At 41.2% G+C, this 21,727-nt stretch overlaps 3 protein-coding genes across 5 annotated transcripts; 1 reads left to right on the forward strand and 2 right to left on the reverse strand.

The window, feature by feature from the left end:
• Positions 1-1,090: 1,090 nt before the first annotated feature.
• On the reverse strand, positions 1,091-6,227 carry LOC102722945. Of its 2 annotated transcripts, XM_015835124.2 has the most exons (7): positions 6,159-6,227; positions 5,060-5,132; positions 3,479-3,589; positions 3,086-3,396; positions 2,929-2,990; positions 2,171-2,789; positions 1,091-1,452 (listed from the first exon to the last, which is right to left on the reverse strand). In XM_015835124.2, exons 3-6 carry the CDS (start codon positions 3,585-3,587, stop codon positions 2,777-2,779), a joined length of 495 nt encoding a protein of 164 aa, XP_015690610.1. In that variant the 5' UTR covers positions 3,588-3,589; positions 5,060-5,132; positions 6,159-6,227; the 3' UTR covers positions 1,091-1,452; positions 2,171-2,776. The 2 variants fall into 2 exon arrangements, with proteins under 2 accessions (XP_015690610.1, XP_040378630.1); XM_040522696.1 differs by lacking the exons at positions 5,060-5,132; positions 6,159-6,227 and adding an exon at positions 3,706-3,780.
• Positions 6,228-8,780: 2,553 nt separating this feature from the next.
• Positions 8,781-11,515, forward strand: LOC121054005. 2 transcript variants are annotated; one of them, XM_040522843.1, is made up of 2 exons: positions 8,781-10,800; positions 11,246-11,515. In XM_040522843.1, exons 1-2 carry the CDS (start codon positions 8,781-8,783, stop codon positions 11,368-11,370), a joined length of 2,145 nt encoding a protein of 714 aa, XP_040378777.1. In that variant the 3' UTR covers positions 11,371-11,515. The 2 variants fall into 2 exon arrangements, 1 of the variants encoding a protein (XP_040378777.1); XR_005811476.1 differs by having other exon boundaries at positions 10,735-10,797; positions 11,246-11,330.
• Positions 11,516-13,909: 2,394 nt separating this feature from the next.
• Positions 13,910-17,749, reverse strand: LOC102714160 (protein RBL). The gene is made up of 5 exons (XM_006649538.3): positions 17,550-17,749; positions 16,773-16,871; positions 15,179-16,272; positions 14,817-15,084; positions 13,910-14,306 (listed from the first exon to the last, which is right to left on the reverse strand). The coding sequence occupies exons 1-5, from the start codon at positions 17,566-17,568 to the stop codon at positions 14,080-14,082; spliced, it is 1,707 nt and encodes a 568-aa protein (XP_006649601.1). The 5' UTR covers positions 17,569-17,749; the 3' UTR covers positions 13,910-14,079.
• Between the last annotated feature and the right edge of the window lie 3,978 nt (positions 17,750-21,727).

Consider the following 21,727-nt stretch of genomic DNA (forward strand, 5'->3'; position numbering starts at 1 on the left):
TACTAGAACTTCCAACCCATCCTTTTTCATGAAAGTTTTATTTAACTCAATCAACTACATCAACATCAAGATAGTAGAATCATACTGAGAATACTCCCGAACTTTGCATAACAAAGACACACCTAGAAAATTATAAAAATACCACTTGAACGTTTCATATACTAGATTTTATAAACAAGGGGCAATTGCAAATTTGCCACTTGAATGAAATGATATTGCAAGACTATCACTAGAAAATTATAAAAATACCACTAGAACAAATAGTTCTAGTGGTATCTTTGTAATTCAGTAAAAACGAGTGAAAAATTTGCAGGTGTAGGAAAATTCTAAGGACCATTAACCTGTAGACTAGATTGTCATCCATGCTCATGTAAAAACATTTCCTGGTGATCCGCTACAACACATGACAAGCCGATGCAACTAAATCACATTAACCTGAGTTCTGAAGTTTACCCCAACACAGTGCTAGTAGATAATTAAATGGATAACCTGCAAAGTATAAGTAATTGTTTTGCTCTTATAACCCAAAAATCATTCCTCCATAATCCTACATAACCATAACGACCTACAAGTCACGACTCCTCCTAATAAGATCCGCAATTTCAACTCTTTTGACATTCTCAAAAGCCAATAACTAAAAATATGCTAGACACTATATAGAGGAACATTGCTATGAGCAGGAGCTAGATGCTAGATGATGAGATTTCGTTGAGAACTCCCTATTCGAGGTCAGGTTCTAATGAAATATATCTTGCTCCTACATTAGCACATAATGGCGTATATAGAATCTTATGTTTGGGTGGTTAAACTTATATAGTTTTCTTTAAATACAATAAATATATAAATATAAAAAATATAATACAACAATCATTGAAAAATCACCATCACGTATTATTAAGGAAGTTTTTTTTTCTTTTTCTATGTATGTGTGTTTGTTGTAGATTAGAATTTTTTTGGTATCAGCACAGTATCAACAATATCAACATAAGGGACATTAGGTTATTCCACACCACTGATTTAGGCCTTGTTCGGCAGCCCAAATTCCAAACCAGTCCAGGAACCATTCTAGACCAGGTTTGAATGGAGCCAAGTGTATTCACTAAAAATCTGAAACCACACGTGGTTTGAATCCACTCCTTTTCTTAATCCAGCTCTTCAAAAAAAGTGTATTCGGTTTGAGCTGGAAAGAAAACAGCTAGCACCAATATACAGTTTGTCACAAGTGCCCAAGGGGCTTAACAGCATAGCAAATTAACAGTTTCAAGTGCCAAAGGACAGACAACACTCTTTCAAGTGCCAAAAGGGCTGGACATAGAAGACCCTTAACAGCAAATCAACAGTTTGTCACAAGTGCCAAACTGGCATGATCAACAACCATAATATTCAGATTCGAATGTTGAGACAGCTCCTCCATTGTGTGCAACTCCATGGGTTCTTTCCCTTCTTCGCATGCTTTATCCAAACCGCAAACCCACAATTAAGATAAAATGACAAATGTTTATAAATCAGTGTGAAGTAGAATCAGTATGATAATCATTTTGATATTGGAGACACAAAAGATTGTACTCTCAATTTAGTCTTCTAGAAATAACAAAAAGCACAGCTTGAAGAGCACCACAATGAGGCTCATGTCTTCAAGAAATAATACATAGTTTTTTCATATTCTTTCAAAGGAAATCAGGTACTCCTAGAATTGCAGTTTTTTCAGTTCTCACTTGTCAGCCTAGTCATCATCTAGCAGACTTTAGAAAAAAAAAGCATGATCTAATCCTTAAACATTAATTGATATAGATTAGTACTATAAGCCAAACAACTATCCAAACTGAACATCATACTGAGCATCTATCCAAACTGACATCATATTGTTAGAGTACTGAATTGAACTAAATATACTAATCAATTTACTTAAACATGAATTACTATACTGTTTAAAACAGCAGTAAATGTCAGCGTTCCATTTTCTCTTAAATAGTACTACCATACTTCAAGAATCTTAGCATACACCTAAATTTATTAATCAACTACATAGCCTGAAATCAGTCTGCAGAAAAAGGGCATCAAGCAAATGATCAAAGCAAAATAAAAACACATACCAGTAACACAAAAACTGTAACATGTTCTTTTCCAAACAATACAAGTAGCCCAAAGTTTCAACAAGACGAGAACTAACCTTTGGTGATGCTAGGCCATTTCATTTCTCAGCCACATTAAAGCAGACTCTAAGTCATCTTCGCAGGCACACAAAAAGATTTCTCTATTTGCTAAGGTCTTAAAAACAGCAAAAGCCTTTGCCTTCTCTTGTTTGGTAACATCCATTGAGTTCAACATAGATACACACTTCTTGACAGAATAGTCTGCTGCTTGTGAAAATTCCTTCTCTCTAGCTATAGCTTCTTCCTCGTGTTGCTTAGTCCTCATCTCAAGGTATCGATCCATCATGTTCTCCACTCTTGAATTCTTACTAGTCTTTTTATCTTCTTTTTCTTGTCTCCTCTTTGCTATTAAAGCCTGTCTTTTTTGCTCTTCAGTCATAATTCTTGAATCCTCAGCTTGAGTTTCCTTCTCTCTCGTGTTTCTTTGGTCTTCAAGCAGCACATCAGTTTCTTTCTCTCTCGGGTTTCTTAACACAACATCACTTTCTTTCTCTCTTGAGTTTCTTTGGTCTTCGAGCAGCACAAGATCATCTTGCTGTTGACTATCATCGTCCAATTCTTGTACTAGCCTTAGGGGTTTCTCATCTTCCATTGAATCAAGGGAGGTGCAGTTGTGTTTTCCTTCAGCAAGTTGGCCTATGTAACAACAAGGATACAATACACGGTTTAAATTGTAGATAAGTAGCAATTTTTCTACCAAGTTACTTACTAATTTGGACAAGGAGAACTCATTAATTTGGACAGCAAGATCAAAACCTATCATCATATAGCTCACCAAGTGCAGTACAAGGGAAAGTTGGCCTTGTTGTTGCAGAACTTTTTGATCTTTGGGAATGTCTGCACATGCAAAAGGATAATCACAAATCATTGTAATGCATCAAAGAAATCACAAATCACGTGCAAAGGAAGATATTGATCACAAATCCACTTACAATTTGCAAGTTTTCCCACATAGCCGGCGATCCCTCTACCATGCATCTCTTCTCGTTCCAAGAAGACCCACTTTGTTGCCTAGCCGCTTTCAACATCTTGTAATCTCTTTTCAGTTGACCCTCCTTCTCTTGAACTTGACTATTGGTGAATGATACACACTTGTTCCGTGCATGGAATTCCTTCACCATTCTATTCCATGATTCAGTGTTCCAGCCATTATCTCCTCTATAGTCTTTGTGCTCGAAAAGGATTTCAACAAGTGACTTCTCCAACTCCGCGTTCCAAATTGCTCTCTGTTTAACTTGGTTGCCTAGAAGGAATTATATTTACAATCATTTACAAACATAATAGATGTACATTGTGAAATCATGAATACACAGTAAATACAATACCTTTTGGAGAGACTCTCTTCATCCTAGTACTTGTCGCAGATAGCATCCTACCAAACTTAGGAGTTCCCTTTGGAATCATACTGAGTTTTGGCGAACCTCTTCCAACCATAGCTGTCATATATACATAACGTTATTCAACTATTACATGATGATTTATATTATACATAACTTTATTCAATTATTACATGACTCATGACTAATGTATATGCTGTTGATACTGGACCCACATCTCTTGAGCAATCGAGTCTCTCAATGTGTTGCCTTCTTCACTACTAGCTGAATTGCTCTGATCACCACTTGGCAAATCAACATAGTTTGTTGGGTCGATATTATCTGGCCGATCATCCAGCCACGACTCATCTCCTTCCATTCCTTGATTACATTGTGAAATATAGCGGCTGCAATGGGTATTTTGACTTGATTATTCAACTTGTGGAATGTTGCGACTTTAAGAATAGGAAAACACTTCTTAAGCACTCCTAGAGTCCTTTCCACATGGTTCCTTAGTATCGCATGTCGGTGATTGAACAACTCTCTAGGATTTTGTGGCCTTCTATGTCTAGCCCCAAACTCTTTCAAGTGGTATCTGACTCCCCAATACGGTGCTAGAAAAGAAGAGGTGTTTGCGTACCCGCCATCGACAAGATAAAACTTGCCTGGAGGCACCTCAAATCCTTTACTCATTGCAGACCTCAACACTCTGGAGTCTGTAGCAGAACCCTCCCATCCACTAGAAACATATGTGATCTTAAGGTTAAAATCACAAACAACCATAACATTGATGCTCAATGTTGACTTCCTATTTCTAAAAGGGGCAGCTTTTTCAGAGGCAATTGATATAGGAATGTGGGTACCATCAATGGCACCAAGACAGTCTTTGAAGAAAGGAAAGAATCTTGGATTTGTGGCAATTTTTGGATGGACTAGATTGGGGTTAGGAGGTTTCATGAATTCGCGAGCAAGACCTGGCAGAACATGCTTGAAGAAGTGCTTTAGGTGGCGGTGAAATGTATCATTGCTGTGGTGAAATTGGAGCTGGAGATCCTCATAGGAAGAGTTATGGCTTAGCATCCAAAGAAAAAAATCCAAGTTTCTCCTCGATCTTGATTCTCATATCAAGAACAAGTTCATTCCTTCGAAGATAATCAGCAAAATAATTGAAGATCCAGGGTTCCATCCGGAAAGCTACCAAACAGTTCTTCACATGTCCTTGGAGCAATCGACGGACCTCCTCCTCACCCGATACCTCAGGGCTATGACGTTGTTGCTCTTCCCCTCCTTGGTTAGAACCCAAAGGAGAAAGGGCAGGGAAAATAAAGAGCATCATGTTGTCGTCCTCCTCTTCCTCCCTCCTCTTTCTAACACGGTCTCTCAAAGTCATATTCATTGGATTACTATATACCAAAAGAATAGGGTAGTCATATATTTATTGATTGAAGAACAGGGCAGCCATATAGAACAGTAATGACAATGAATTCAGCTTAACAAAATTAAAAAGGAGACCCTAAGATCATCCCCACCACCACCACTAATCCCCAATCAACATTCATAATAGAGAGAGAGAGCAACAAACCGGAGCACCTTTCGGAGTCAAAACAAAGTCCCAGGAACGAGGCGGCTCGTCTTCACCAATCCTAGGAACTGCTAGCACAATCTGAATAAAAGCACAAAGTAATTAGAAATTAGGAAATGCACAATCAGAATTTATATATGGCCACTACTGCTACCTAATCAGCACACCAAAGCCATATAACTGATTAATAATGAACTAGAGCTGTTATATAACAACCATTTACCTAAAAGAAGAACAATTCAGATACTACTACTGCTACACTATTACAGGTTTGGCAGGTTCAGAAGAAAAATGAACTAAGGACTAGGAGTGCATCCATTCTTAACTTATTTACCATATTAACAGTACTATGACCAGATAATAATTTTCTCTCTTTTTTTACATGCTATTCATAAAGAAAAAAACCTGAAACATCATACAGATAATAGGCTTTCAGAAATTTAAAATTTAATTAATTCAAGCTGCTACAGCCTACCACTAGACCGATTTGCAAACAAGTTCCAAAAGTAATAACACAAGAATCCACATGATAGCTACAAGCTGAAAATACAAGCTATGTAATGGAACCAAACTTTAAATTAAGCCACCAAGAACCTGCACCTTTCCCTTCCTTTTGGCCATTTCCATAAAGTGAATCACACTATCACACATATATACACAATATCTCTCTCACACAAAAAGTACGGGATCTCCTTGGCAGGGTTAGCCCATCCCAATTTATCCAGGATAACTAAATCAAATGTTGTTTGTAACTGATGTCAAGATCAATTGCTGCTGCCATAGGAAATTAAGGGAAATACTAAAAACTAGCAAATCTCTCAAAGGATGAACGCAAATCTCTGTGTAATCACACTAGCCGAACCAAGAACCTAGAGTTCTTCCACCAATAGTCCCCCAAAATATCGCAAGGACCTAACTGCACACCAAATCGCCAAGAACCCATTCCGATTACCACACCACCTCCCCCTTCCCTACGCAGATCAGAATCCTCAAGAAACACCCGTCCTTGGAAACCCACGCAAGAGAAGATGAACAACACAAGCACCCTATCAAGAGGAAACCCTAGCAAGAGGAAACCCTAGCACAACAGTCGTGGTGGAGAGTTACCGGAGAGAAGGAAGCGGGGAGCGCGGAGGAAGAGGTCGCCGTCGCGTCGCTAGCCGCGAGCGCCGTCTCCTCGCGTCGCCGCCACACTGTCTCCTCGCATCGCCCGTCGCGTGCCGCACGCCGCCGCCTCGCTTGGAAAGAAGCCAGGGGTAGGAGGTGGGGATTGGAGCCGGGCTTGGAACAGGTGGAATGAGGCCAAAACGGGCCCGTTTCTAATTTGGGCAGGCCGAAACGAACGAGGATTCCGGGCCAGGTCAGATTTGGAAACAGGCCACTTCGTTCCGGCCGGGAACGAGGTCATTCCGGGCCATTCCAGGCCTAACCGAACGAGGCCTTAAGCGGATCGAATCCCTTCTCCAATAGAAATTAGGAGGGAAGACATAAAACTTCTAAAATAGTAGCATGTTTGTGTTTGACAATACTGTAATAGAGAGCTCAATATTTTGGAAAATTGGACATTCAGATGGTATCGTAACTTCTAATCTAATTCAGTTTAGTGTACATTTGCGAGTGAAATTGGAGAAATTCCAACCCAAATACTAGTCAAGACTCCCCCCCCCCCCACCCCCCTCCAACACACACAAATAGTGAAGGCCAAATTTGATCAAAACAACACCCCATCAATAGATTACCTTAGGGTATATACTAGCGCGCTCTTACCCTAAAAGGGTCCCTACCGATGGAGCATTCGATCGATGAATTTTGCACACATTGGAACTTACTTGGGTCTAACTTTTGCCTAATCCTTTCTTTTTGCTCTAGGTAATTATGTGTTTATTGAATTTGGATCACCCCAAGACACTTTTTCAGCACATCAAAAATCTTGAGCACATCAGCTTTGGTACACCGACGAATTCCTTCACTTATGTGCTGATCATCAACTGAGATCCTCTGCAGTATTGCTCCTACAATACTGCAAACTGACAGGTGGAGCACACAGCCTGCAGTACTAAAGAGGATAGGTGCCCGTGGACCATACCTTTGTTGAAGGAGGATATGGAAAGTGGCTAGAGAAAATAGTTAGGTTGGTACAAAGTGTAACAAACGTAAAAGTTAAGTAATCGAAAGTAAAAACATTAGATAAAGGACGATCCAAAGTAAACCTTTGGCGATAAAAGATGTCTTAAACCTTGATTCAATCTACCTGGGGTGTTCTCACCGTGCCTTACCTTGACTGCAGGACGTCCATGCATGTGCGAATTGCGATTGATTTGCCAGGTTAATTTGAGATCCCCAAGGTCCTCGTCGGCAGGTGATTGTGTTAAGTTTTGTGTGTGTCATGGCCACATGGGAACTCACAATAGAGTATCCATGGCGGCTCTTGCCATTGGCCTCCCAAGCAGTTTGTTCTGCTCGAGTAACTTGCCCACAGGATAGTTTAATCAGCTTGCCCTGTGTCTGAATTCCTGCTAGTACAGTAGCTTGGGCCTAAAGTTCATCATTTTGGGGGCCTCTTTTTCGAATTTCTTTCCCCTTTTTCCTCTGTAGGGCAGCCTGCAACATGGATGCAGGATGCAAAATTTAAATCATGTAAACTGTACTCCTCACTTGAAGGACCACAGATTACTTTTGCTAATTGCTACGTATCAGTCTTCACTTTGTGAGTGGGAATGACACTTTCAGAAAGATAGACAAAAGATGGTTTGCAGAACATAATTCAGATTCAGCAGGTTCAGCAAAAACAAAAGAGGGTTAAACTTGACTGCTGGATAATTCTCAGTTTAACAACTTAGCAAATATACTACTCTCAATGCATTGGCAGGGATTGAGTTAGAACTTGAATTTCCTATCCAGAAAGCTTAATCTAGCTAGCAAACATTATAGCAAATATACTACTCTCACTACATTGCAGGGACTGAGTTGAACTTGAATTTCCTATCCACAAAGCTGAAGCTAGCAATGTTAGCTAGCTTCTAATTTAATAATTAGCTAAAACTAGCTTAATTAACAGAGTGAAATATGATGGATAGGTTTGTTTAGTGCTTTGCCGGGTAGAAAGGCTCCATGTTGGGTTAAATTAGGCTGCTTGTTGGGGGGTGATTAACACTAATTAACAGCCGCAACTTTAGACCTTAGCCACGCCAACCCGGCGAACTATCAACGCTAATGACATGCCATTAGTGTTGCAGAATATGCATTGACACAATTATCCAGCGAAAACAACTGATGCCAAATCTCTGTCGACGCACAGGAAGCAGGTACTGAATCCTGCCTGAACTGATAACAGAGTGACTGCCTTGTCTGGCTCAAGGAGATTCTGCTGTTAATCAGGACCGATCTGACACTGTTACCATCTGCTGAAACAATCCCAAAATTTTACCTACCTCGTACTGAATGAACTATTTGTTTCTGTAATTCTGTCTGCATGTGTGTGCAGGTTGGGTTAAGTACAGTTTCAGGTTAACCTGGAGCATCAGTAACGGGAAGAGGAGAAAGGCAATTCGTTCACTCTGCGCTTTCATGAAAAGAAGTTAAGAAGAGCATATATAATCCTTGCCTAATTGACTAATTATATAACAGTGTAACACCTGTCACACTACTTGCACAAAACCCTACTCTTTTCAGTTCTTACACTCTTCTCTTGCTTCTTCTACCTCCTGCACAAGAAGCACACGCTCACAGATGGAGCTGAATGCTAGAAGCATGCAGCTGCAGCAATCTGGCAGCAGCAGGAGCAAGGGCAAGATCATGGCCAAGATCGTTGAGGAGGAGGAGGAAGGGGAGGAAGAGGAGGAGGAAGAGAGTCTTAGTCTTAGCTCGGGTTGCGGCTGCTTCTTGTGCGCCATCAAGGAGCCTGATGCTCGCCTCCGCCGCGGCAATCTTGCCGCGTTCTTCCGGGAGTTGCCGTACTGCGAAGATGGTGACGCCGGCGGCGGCGGCGGCGATGGCGGACAGTCATGTGGTGAGGTGGTCGGTGCGGTGTGGCGCGCGGCCATGGCGGCGCCCGACGACCCGGAGCTTCCGTCGCTCGGCGCGATCCGGTGCATGTCGCTCCTCCTCGAGCACGCGCTCGCCGACGTGGGGTGGTGCCGGCGCGGCCAGAACGTGTGCGTGCCGTACTACGCCGCCCATGTCATCGGTTCGTACACCATCCGCTCCTCCGCGCACGCCGAGCTGGCGGTCGCGGCCGGTGCCGTGCGGCCGTTGCTCTCCTTCCTCGGCGGCGCCATGACGTGGGTCGAGCAGCGCGCGGCCGCGCGTGCTCTCGGCCACCTCGCCAGCTACGACGCCACGTTCCCGGCCGTGGCGCGGTATGCCGCCGAGGCGGTGCCGCTCGCCGTGCGCGCCGCGTCCACCTGCGTCGGCGATGTCTACTCGAACTTCGTCGCGCTGGCGCCGAGCAAGCGGCCGAAGTACCAGCGCGATCTCATGACACGGGGTCTGGACGGTGGCGGCGGCAGCGGCAGCGGCGCCGACGGCGAGGACCGGAAGGCGGAGGAGTGGGCGAGCCAGCTCCAGTGCTGGTCACTCTACTTCCTGAGCTGCATCGCCTCCAGGGACGTGTCATCTCATGCCACGATATGCCAAGACCACGTCTTCCTGCGCGAGCTGTGCCAGATGTGGGGCGGCCTGGCCAACGGCGACTCTCCGGCCGGCGTCGGACTGCTCCGCCTTCTCTGCAGGAGTGCGGTCGGACGCGGAGCCATCGCCGCCTGCCGCGACGCGCTCCACGGCCTCTGCGTCCTCGCGCGGTCGTCAGACGACTGGCAGTACATGGCCATCGACTGCTTGCTCCTCCTCCTTGACGACCGTGACACTTGGCACGCGGTGGCTGACGCCACGGCCGCGCGCCTCGCCGACCTTGCCGAGCTCCGGCACCTCGGCCCAAGGCGGCGGCTCGGCAATGCAATAACAGCTGCATTGCTTATCGACGACGACAACCTTGTCCGTGGCCGTGAGCTCGGCATGGAAGCAAACGAGGCAATCGCTAACTTGAGAGAAGTGCAAGTAGAGAGGAAAGCGAGAGAAGACGACATGTCTAGGGATGAGCTGCTCAAGAGAAGGATCATGGTTAAGGAGAAAAAGAGGCAAGGCAACGACATGTTCTGGCACGGCGAGGTGGAGAAGGCGATCGATCTGTACACCGAGGCACTGGAGCTATGCCCGCTGAGCAGGAGGAGGGAGCGTCTGGTGCTGCACAGCAACCGCGCGCAGTGCTGGCTCGCGCGGCGCGACGCCGACGCGGCGGTGAGCGACGCCACGCGCGCGCTGTCGCTCGCGCGGCCGGCGGCGAACGCGCACGCCAGGAGCCTGTGGCGCCGCGCGCAGGCGTACGACATGAAGGGCATGGCCAGGGAGAGCCTCCTCGACTGCCTGGCCTTCGCCGGCGCGTGGCTCAACCGGAAGGACGGCGGGGCGGCGGCGGCGGCGGCCGCCGCGCGCGGTGGGAACCCCAAGCTGCCGTACTGCGTCGCGCGAATGATCAGTAAGCAGATGAGCCTGACGGGGCTCTTCTCCGCCGTGGCGACGAACGGTGCTAACAATGGAGGTAGGGATGATCGCATGCCACACTACAACTACAGCGACGACGACGGCGGCGGCGGCGACAGCGTCGACGGTGACGAGGAAGGCGACGACGTCGATCACGACGAAAGCGAGGAGGAATTTGCTGACAAAGAACTGAAGCTTTGTAGGTCAGGTAGTAATTAATTAACCTCGAGCTTAATTGATTTTCCTACGCAGCTCCTTGTACACATTATATGCATGATTTTTTTAAGGTACCCTTAAATGATGAGTCGTCTATTTGATCTAACGGATCTAATTTTATTCTACTACACTATTAGTTTGTGTAGTAAAAATTCTATAAGAGTAAAATTGAAACTAAAATATATAAAATATATAATGTGGTTGATAATGTTGATTCTGAAATTAATCACTCATGCATGGTCAAGACTAGCCATGTACATGTTATGCACAGTTAATCTTGATTATGAAGTTATATATACTGTTACAGGTGTTCTATGATGCTCTCTATTATTAGTAGAATTAATCTAGATTATTTTTTTTAATTTGATGAATCAGATCTATTTATATTACCACGTCAACTACGTAACGGTTGATCCAATTGCCTAATCTGGTTAAAGCAGGTAAGGGTTTACCAATAATCACGGGCCAGGCTTGGAGGAGATTAGCACGGAGGAGCAATAAGACGAGCGAAATGTTATCTCATGATCGTATCCTAGTTCGATCCATTGAAAGAAAAGTAGACTAACACCGCTAGCTAGAGTTTACTGATCATCAGTAGGGATGATTGATCATTATTCAGACATTCGATCGGGGCTTAATTGCAGACTTTCAGACATTAGCTAGAGTTCAAGGGATGGTGTTAATTTGATGTTGACGCTAGCTTAGCTATTAGCCAGCTTTAAATTTGTAGTTTCACTCATGTGATCAAATGATGTTACGGTTTCTGTTATTACTTGCAAAACGTTGCCAATGTGAGAATGCTCGATGGCCATTGAATTGGCGAAAGCAGCTGACCTATATCATATATAACTTGAGGAAATGTGCTATTTAAGAATTTTAAAAGAAATACTAGCTTCCTGCAAAATTAATCTAAAAGTCATATGTATTAAAAAATATACTATATTCTCCTCGTATTATAAGTTACATTGGATTTAATCTTGTTGATGCCTCAGGGTGGACCATCATCTTTGGTTTACCTTACCCCTCTGGCCTCGCAGGTTTTGAAATTACCTCGGTGCATTGTTTCTAAGGTGCTACGATATGTTATCACTTTTTAATAAAGAAAATAGAACAACAGAATGTATTTCATAATTCATTTTGATTATAAAGATATTACACGCGCACACATCAGTACGCAAATTTTGTTGGATTTTTGTGTGATTTGCAATATTTATATATTGTGGTATTTATTTAATTTCATACGATAAGTATTTATATTACATGTGATGGGAAATAATTGATGTGGAATTTAACGTAAAGAATAACTACTCGAGATGCTGAGGATGGTAACTAACCCAGAACCTTATGTGTTACTCAGATCATTGTAACCACTAGGCTACATGTCTTTTCACACATAACTCACATTTATATATGCTAGAGAACATAATATGTATAGACTCTTATAACTAAATTGTCTTATGTTACTAGGTGACAGTTCAAGAGTTTAATGGTCTACCAAAATGTAAGTGGAGTCACTAACGGTGGAGGAACTTGGGAACAAAGTCATTTTTCCATTTGTAGGTTGATCCGCCTTGTTTTTGTTACAACTGCAACTAAGAGCAAGCATTTTCTGCAATGAGACTTGTTAAGACTGGCTACGAAACAAAATGAAAGATGAATTTTTAAGAGATTGTTTAATACTCTATATGGAGAGAGAGTACAATGAAGGTGGTGACAGATTTGATTATCGATTATTTCAATACGGGGAATAATCATATAGTGAAATTTAAATGAATATGTAAGATATATCCATCACTTTTGAAAAGTATTAATTGTTATGTATTGTCGCTTTATGAAAATAATGATAAATTGTCATTTTTTTAACTCTATCCAATTCTATCACTAGTCTCTACATATGTTCCTAACTCTAGCCTTGTTATGTATTATCGAGGCATCAGGGGAAGAAAGGAAAAGAGAGACCAAATATTCTCCACAAAATTAATCCAAGGTTAAAAATCATCACACATATCATATACACAATAAGTACATAATTTCAAGCACTCTTCTTTACACTTGTTCAACCAAACGAATGCTAAAAGTATATTATTGATCTCACTTAGTAAAAGCACACCATATATATAATATTCAGACTTTAGGACCTGGTCCAATAAATGAAGCCATATGACCACGACTCCTCTGTTTAACCATTGATACTTTTCCAGTCTTCCAGACATGGATATGAACAGAAGAATCATATGAGATGAACAGCAGCATCATGATCAGTGGATCGATGGAAAATGGCGCGACGTACAGAAGGCGACAAGGACGCATGATTAGCTAGCCAGGGGAGGAATCCGAGTGCCAAGCATGTCACTCCTGACCCAATAATCGACTGAAGAATGCGACGGCCGTACGAGCAATTTGAGCGTATCCCCAATGTAAATCATACGCAAAAGCTAGCCGGCGATGATTTGATTCGATCGGCAGGTGGTTACTGCGTACTAAGCCGGTCCTAGAAAGTGGTTAGTGCATGCTAAGACAGTACTAAAAGTGGTCATTTTTGCTATATTTTTCTGTACTAAAAAGTTGATTAAGGTGCGCACATGACGAGCAAATGCTAGTACATGTGGCCCATGGCCGCTTTCCGGATATAGCAACCTGACGAGCCCAACTTTTCAGTACAGAATTTATCTCTTGTTTACGATTTTTAGCTTGGTCTCCTGGGGAAGCATGCGGATAGATTATAACGAAAAATTCTGGAAATTATTGGGCAGTATCGCCTTTTGCCCTTTTATCATTGAATTCTTTTGTAAAACTGTATTGGCAGCTTTAGTACTAATCATTTATCAAGATATCAATGTTATTACATTAAGACATTGATCATCCAATAACATAAGCGTCGGCACCTGGCAAAGTGATGACTGCAACAGGCACCGGGAAAAAAGAACACATCTGTAAAGTCACGTACATAAACCACAAGATGCATGTGCGCAAGTGATCTCCAGGCTTCACTTTGACAATCTATGATAAAGACTATCACCTCAGGCACCGACGAATTACGGTTAACTGAAACCTTGTCGATCAGAGAAACTTAAAGGAAAATAAGAAATGAACAGGCTACATGCTAAATGCAACACAGATGATTAAGTCTCAACTACATAGATCCACCACTTCGATTTAACGATTTCATTTTGCATCGGCGCACCACATCTCCACTGTTTCTAAGGCATACTACATAGAAATACTGTGTGTGTTCTCGATAGGGACTCCACGAACTAAAGTCACTTAAAAGTTATTAGATATCATCGTCCTCGGTGGCTTCATCATCAACAGCAGAGCTGTTCCCGTTAACAGGCTCCACTTGCTTGCCATTGGATCCTGGGGACTTGCCGTTGGACTTGTTCTTTGTTGTTGGTTTTTTTCCCTTCTCAGCTTGCTGCAGCTCGAGCCCCTTAGCCGACAGCCTCCGCCTCCTCTTTGAGTTCGCAGCTTCAGCTGGTTCTTCAGCAGTAGAATTATCCACTGCCAGAGAAATAAAACCAAGAATGATGCCCATGTTCCAGAGAAAATAGAAGTATAGTTGACAGTCATTATCATGAACGAATACTTGAAACAAGATCCTATTCTTGCCGAGAAATGCATTTTGTCTTTATTGCAAATACGTTCAACTTGTTCTACTTTGCAACTTTGTATATGTTCACATATGTTTTCTTTCAATAACATGGTTTCCAAACTTGTGCATTTAATTTCGTTATACATAAATAAGATGGTATGGGTAAAACTGCAATAATTTTGTTTAACTTAAATTAGTGACCAGGTTCCATTTAATCATTTATAGCGCACCGTGATGACTGCACTACAGTGTTCCCTTGGAGGGAAGCAAGTGCAAGTTTTTTTAGATCAATACAGAATGCACCACGGTGCTAGAAGATTTTGAATTCAAATAAATGTGATACTATGTGTTACCAATTGCATAAGAATAAGAAACAAAGGGCAAGTGAAATGAAATAATACAGCAGTCTACCACTTTACCTTCCATTGGACTAGATGCTGGAGGAATGGCTTGACCATTCTGTACAGCATCCAATGAGGATGGGGAACCAGAATGATTGCTGTCCTCCAACTTCGATGAACTTCCAAGACACTTGTCGGGCTGCTCATCAGGAGTGTCTGGGATAGGAATAGCTGCCAAGTAGATGAGCTCCATCGTTGTACTATCATCCAAATCACTGAACGTTGAGTCCTTATCATATGTCTCAATATCGACATGCTCATCCTCATTTATCAGTTGTTCTTCAGCCTATACAGAAAGATTTAGATAAAAAATGAATGCACATTTTTACGGCATGAATAACAGCTAAAGTCTTAAAGATAAGTAAAAATTTGCCATTCACCTTTTCTACATATGCATTTAAGTCGAACTCGTCCTCTCGTTCAACATACTCTTCGTTTTCTTCCAATTCTACAAAATCAGGAGCAAATGCACTCCAATTCTCTACATGTTCTTTGGCCCAAATATACGCTAAGCCTGCTACAGACACTGAAACAATTGTAGGATCTACTGGATGCCAAGCAATATCAATGAGAGCTTCTTTTGGACCTTCAAGGATCTTTACAAGACGTCCCGATCGGTTCCATATGCACAATCTGTGCTCTCCTTTGCTTGCAGAAGCACCAACAATCCATTCACTATCACCACTAAAGCATGGCGCCTTCCACGGTATCTTTGCAATGGCATCCGAAAGTTCACAAGAAATAGTTAGGCAGCTTGCACCATTTGCTTTTAGCTTCTCATAATTATTCTCATAGCTGTTGTTGTTACTGCTTATTTTCTCAATCTCCTTTCCAGAACCTTTAACAGAAAGAAGATTATAATAGACTCTAATGACCCGATCATTAGAGTTTGTGAGTAGATATCGGCCATCCCTGCTGAAAACAATATCCTTAACTACTGTTCCACCTGGTATGGGAACTACAGCATGTACCTTGATGCTTTTTGAATCTATTATTAATATCTCTCCCTTGGAATTGCCCACATATATCAGATCCCCATACTTGTCAAATGTTGCAGCGGTTGGTGTAAAAGGTGGAGAACCATCAGAAAATTTATTGCGGGAATTAGGAGCAGGGGGGTTACCATTGTCAGACACAAAAGCTGGGAGAACTGTAGTACTTCCAGTGTTTAAATCAACAAGAACAGGTGCAGATGAGAGAGGGCATGCCAAACAAATAGAAGGTGTAGGTGGACCACCGGGATGAAGACGGACACTCAATGGAGTCTGCTGAAGAGTTATGCGGGCAATCTTTTTCTCATTGACAACATGCCAAAGCGTCAATGACTTATCAGTAGCGGAGGCGAGCAAATGGTGACCATACTTGGACCAGGCCACACTTGTTATAGGTGCAGTACAATCTTTATCATGCAGTTCTCTTGCAATCCCCCTTGTTTCAAAGTCCCAGATAACACAGGTACCATTTGCACATCCAGCTGAAAAAAGACAACCAACATAAATTACTGGGTAAATTTATTTTCAGGGTTAAAAACAGCAGTGTACTATAAGTTATGATGATAAAACAAATCTAGAACTATCCAAAGAATTAATGGCAAATCACATGAATGGTGCTTTTCATCCGTGTAACAAGATCTTACAGGTCCGCGCGGGTTAGTCTTAAAAGAGAACAAAAGACTACACTGCTGAAGTAAATAATTGTCTAGCTAAACGAATAAGCATAGCATTCTCCTATCATGTCACCATGTTATACTTATATATGAGAATGCCAAGATAAATAGAGCACACAGCGACAACAAAAATGAAGAAAGAAAACTACATCTTCAGGCTACAAGAAATAGCTTTGGTTAGTGCTAACCGCTAAAGAAACTTTCAACGAATTAAAACTAACATTATCATGCAGACAGGCACCACAGTGTAAAATTACATGGGAGAACAAATTAAGTGCAGTATTACAGGAGTAAAATGAGACAGTTACCAGCAAGGAGAGATCCCCTGCGATTGAACGCAATGCATTTCATACTCCCATACTGCAAGAACTCCTCAATTGTCTCAGGAAAGTCCCCCTGCAATGGATCTAAACCAACAAACATAGCAGAGGTCAATATATTACTGCAAATTTCCCTGTAGTTATTATCATAAAATTCAGAAGAAGAAGAAATGTGCTCCGGTGATTGCAGCAGTAAGGTAGGCTACTAAACAATGCTCATAAGAATCTTAGACCAACAGGACACTCATACTTGCTTAAGAACCAACAATCTACCCAATTATCTGAATTCGCAGAACATAGAAAATGCACTGATAGTATAACTGCAAATCTTCTCAGATCCTCCTGTACACAGATTAATGCAATACACGCAACGAGAGCATTGTACAAGCGCCATTATAGACAAGCAAAACAATCGAAAATCTGAGCGCAAATGCCATTTCATTACAATGCATCCAGGAAACAGGAACCAGCAGAACTGTTCACCACATATCAATTACTCGCAAGTTCTACCCGCAGACCAGACCACGTCCCAAAATCACCAAAAAGAGGGGAAACTAGAGCCAAACAGAGCAGCCCTAATTCGCGCAAACCCGCCCTAAAAACCCAAAATTCCACCTCAAATCGGCGTAACTACATCACAAATCCTCAAAAACACCCTACCTATCCACCCCGATTCGCTCTAATCACCACATCTCCAACCCAGCCCCACGCCACCACTGCAAATGCGAAGAAAACAAATTTAAACAAACAAACAAACAAACGCACCGACTATAGGGACGTTCATCGCGGCGCCGCCCCTCGACGCGCCGGCGCCGCTAACCCCTCCAAGCTAGGGGAACCCACCCCCCGAGATCGAATTGGGGAGACACCGCCGCACCGGGGGCGAGGTGCCCGTTGCTGGCCGCTACACAAAGCCCTAGCTAGAGGAGGAAAAACCTCTCTCTCGCGCGCGGGCACGGGAAGAGCGAGGCAGTGGGGAGAAGAGAGAGGGGGAGGGGTGGGGTGGGAAGCGCCACGGAGAGAGGAGAGGGGATCCGTTTCGAGCACGACTGCACGAGTCCGAAACGGCCGCGCGCGCGCTGGGAGCGCGCGGGGAAGGGAGTTCCCCGTATTTTGGGCGGTCAAGTACGTAAAACGTGTACGAGTACTAAAAGCTCGGTGAGGTTTTTGGGTGTGGGGGAGTATTTAATGAGTATTTAATTCGTAAGAATTAATTTTAATAAAAACTATTTAATTTATAAAAATAAAGTATGTAAAAATTAAAGAAAAACTTTCATCCATTCAAATCTGTTGGATAAAATTCTGTGGACTTGTGTTGCTGTGCATTCTTATCCTTAGTTTTTTCTATTACTATGAGTTAAACTAGCATCATGGCCCGTACACACTGCGCGGCTAATTTTGTTATAAAATTTCTTATATAATATCAAATATGTTTTATATTATATTTTGTAAAATATAAATACTAAAAGTGGTAATATAGTTTTAAACTCGGACATAACTTAAGATCAAACTTTTACATTTGATGCTTTCGATTCTTTTCCAATTTTTTTTGCGCTTTTAAGTCCTAGTTTCTCTTATAGAGACATTGATATGTCCAATTGATCTTTTCTCTCTGTTTTTCAATTGCTATTGATCTGATCTGTCATTACATACGTCGAAAATAAAAATATGATCTGGCGACCTGATCTTTTCAGTAATTCGTCTCCGATTGATCTTTCGTCCGATTGAAAATCTGATCTATCGACATGATCTTTTCTGTTATAGCTAATATTCTTTTCTGTTATAGCTAATATTCGCCTGATTGATCTTTTGGCGAAAATAAAAATATGATCCGACAACCTGATCTTTTCTGTTATTCATCTCCAATTGATCTTTCGTCCGATTGAAAGTCTGATGTGTCAACGTGATCTTTTCTGTTATAGCAAATGTTCGCCTGATTGATTTTTTCTTAATTTTCTTCGATTAATCTTTTCTCTTATTTTTCTTCGATTAATCTTAGAATTTCTAGTAGCATATATGTATAATATATCCTTGTCCGATTCCACACAAACATGATTTTTTTTATTTCACATAGTTTTTTTAAAACAATTCCTAGTCTGATTCCACGTGCGTATGCAGTATTTTTTTTCTTTTTTCCTCTTATTTTTCCACGGTTGTAACAAACTGTAGGTAGTTTTCCTTTTTTAAAAAAAACTTCCTAGTCCGATTCCACTTAAAAAATAAAATAAAGTCACTTTTTTTTCTTTTTTACTCTTGTTTTTCCACGGTTGTTTAGGTAGTTTTCCTTTTTTTAAAAAAAAACTTCCTAGTCCGATTCCACTTTAAAAAAATTCAAAAAAACACGTTCTTTTTCAGGAATTGTCCGATTTTTTTATCCAAAGAATCACGCTCTTTTTTTTGAGTTATCTGATCAACAAAATCTCACATTCCTTTTTTAAGGAGTTGTCCGATTCAAAAAGTAGTTTTTTATCCAAAAAAATCACCTTCTTTTTTTAAGTTGTCCGATAAAAATCCTTACCTTTTCTTTTTTTCTCTTTTATTTTCCTTCGATTAATGTGGGATTTTCTAGCACGTGAGAGTAAACGCGGTAGCTTCTTTTCCTATTACTTTTTATATATAATAGATTTTATTCAAACGGATTATGTCTAAAGGTGTCCTTGCTACCACTTATACCATCTATTATGCTTATAAACACTCCCATAGTGATTTTTAGTGTGCTTCACAAAATCAAACTACGAAGATTAACAATAGGATAATCATCAGGATGGTAAAACAGGATTTCGCCGGAACACTTTTCAAGTTTCAGGAAAAACTAGTCTATCCAAAGAACTAAACGAAGGGTTTAAACTTTCACGTGAAATTAAAGAAGTCAGGTAAATAGATATCAATACGACAAAAGAGGGGGATAATGTTCTTCCACCTAGATTTTATGCATTCTTAAGGCATATTTTTATAACCGAAAGTTGAAACATTCTCTCAGAACCAAAAGAATCGAAAAACCCAAGTACCTTAAAGAATACATTCTCTTAAAATCAAAAAAAATGAAAAAACAACTTGTATCAGGTGAAGAATGATAGATCGACATTTAGTTGGCGTCTAGATCTAGATCTAAATCATTTTTCTCGTACTAAGATCTAAGTAAAAGTTTGATTTTTTTTCCAGATCGAAGCAAACGAAAAATAAAAGTTTGTGGGCTCCTCAGAACACATGAATTTTAGAGAGGATTTTTTTTCCAGATCGAAGCAAATGAAAAATAAAAGTTCGTAGGCTCCTCAGAACACATGAATTTTAGAGGATTTTTATAAGAAACAATTCAATCCTTGAAACCCAAGAAACCCTTGTTCTAGGGAAAAATAAATAAGGGAAGATCACTAGCAATTCAAAATGGATACAACATTTTTTCGGATGTAAATCTAACTATAATCGATACATTCCCCCCACCAACCCACACCCCCAACCCAAATTGAGCACCTTCCTAAGAAGGAGAATAATCAATGACTAGGGAAGTGACCTTTGATTTTGGGTTAGCCTTTTATGCTCACCTTTGCCTTCTTAATCTGGTAGGACGGTTGTAAGTGGGGTCCACAGCCAGATCTTAATTTGCTTGGTAGAGTCCTTGCGAAAAGATGGGGGAGACGAAGTCAACGGCATGACGGGTAGTACTAGGGCCTACAACCACAAAGGTGCTCTAGTTCAAGATTTCTTAGGCTACAGTAGTATGTGGTATGGGCGCTTTTTATTGGGCAAAGCAGAACGGGAAGGGGAGAGAGAGAAGGAATGGAGCGGGGGAACACTATCGGAAAAAGGGGCCATTTTAAGCACAAGCCTGAAATTATTGCGCTGGCGCATTGGGCTTGGTGAGGTGCATGTGAAGAGGATGAGTTCACCATATTTTTGGCAACTTATTGCACTCACTAATAAGATGAAGTTTTATCGAGGGTCTACTACCCGTACCATTACTTAGGAACACTATTACATCACACTACTAAGATAACATTATGAAAACAATCAAGGCATTAAAACAAGATTCACCAAAAAGTTATCATATTTGAAAGACAGATAAGAATCTATTAAAAAAAACCAGATATGACCAAAAGTTTAGATTGTTTCCTAAAATTTCAGCTCTTAGGTGTGGTTATATGTGTGTGTTGGTTTGGGTAGGGAAGGGGAATGAGGGGTAGGGGTACTTTTTATTAAGCAACTTGTAGCACAATGGTTGTGTTATTTTGGTTGATAAAAGATAAAAATAAAATATTATCCAATTTTTAATAGTTATTTAATAGTATAAATTATGAAATTAACTGCTATAAAATAAAAAAAACTACTCTACAAATGTGAGATGATGAATTGAAATTTTTTTTTTAAAAAATAGAACATTTAGTAGTTTGAGAAACGTGTACGAATAAGCAAGGCTAATATGCCGAAATCCAATGGCTATATGCTTGACATGGGAACAAGGAGTTCTACTTGACCGTACAAAAGTAATTTTAGCAAGGCAAAATTTGCTATTGAATATCTGAAAAAGCATGTAATTAGTTGATAGACACCATAAGATTATGGCATCCCTAGAAGCCACCACCACTCCTACCACTAGTCCACAACTACGACATCAGCTCCTTGTCAAAAGCCGCATGGATGAAAGAAAGGACCCACCTATAGTAGGGACAAGATAGGAAAAAAAATCATATGTATATGGATAAAGGGCAAAATAGATATTTCTTCCTCAACACAACGAAAAATAATATTTTCAGACGCACTCTATTTTCAACTATACCTTCGCCCCAAAGAAAAGTGACAAATTTGGTTAAACTCAACAGAAAATAATACCATCAGACCCACTATATTCCCAGTTATACCCCCCATCCACCCCAAAGGGAAAGTGACAGATTTGATAAGGTAGTTCGTGCAAGGGAGGACACATGAATGAGTTTAAGGGGTGACAA

The sequence above is a fragment of the Oryza brachyantha genome, chromosome 3 (genome assembly GCF_000231095.2).
Source record: "Oryza brachyantha chromosome 3, ObraRS2, whole genome shotgun sequence".
In the NCBI taxonomy this organism is placed as follows: Eukaryota; Viridiplantae; Streptophyta; class Magnoliopsida; order Poales; family Poaceae; genus Oryza; species Oryza brachyantha.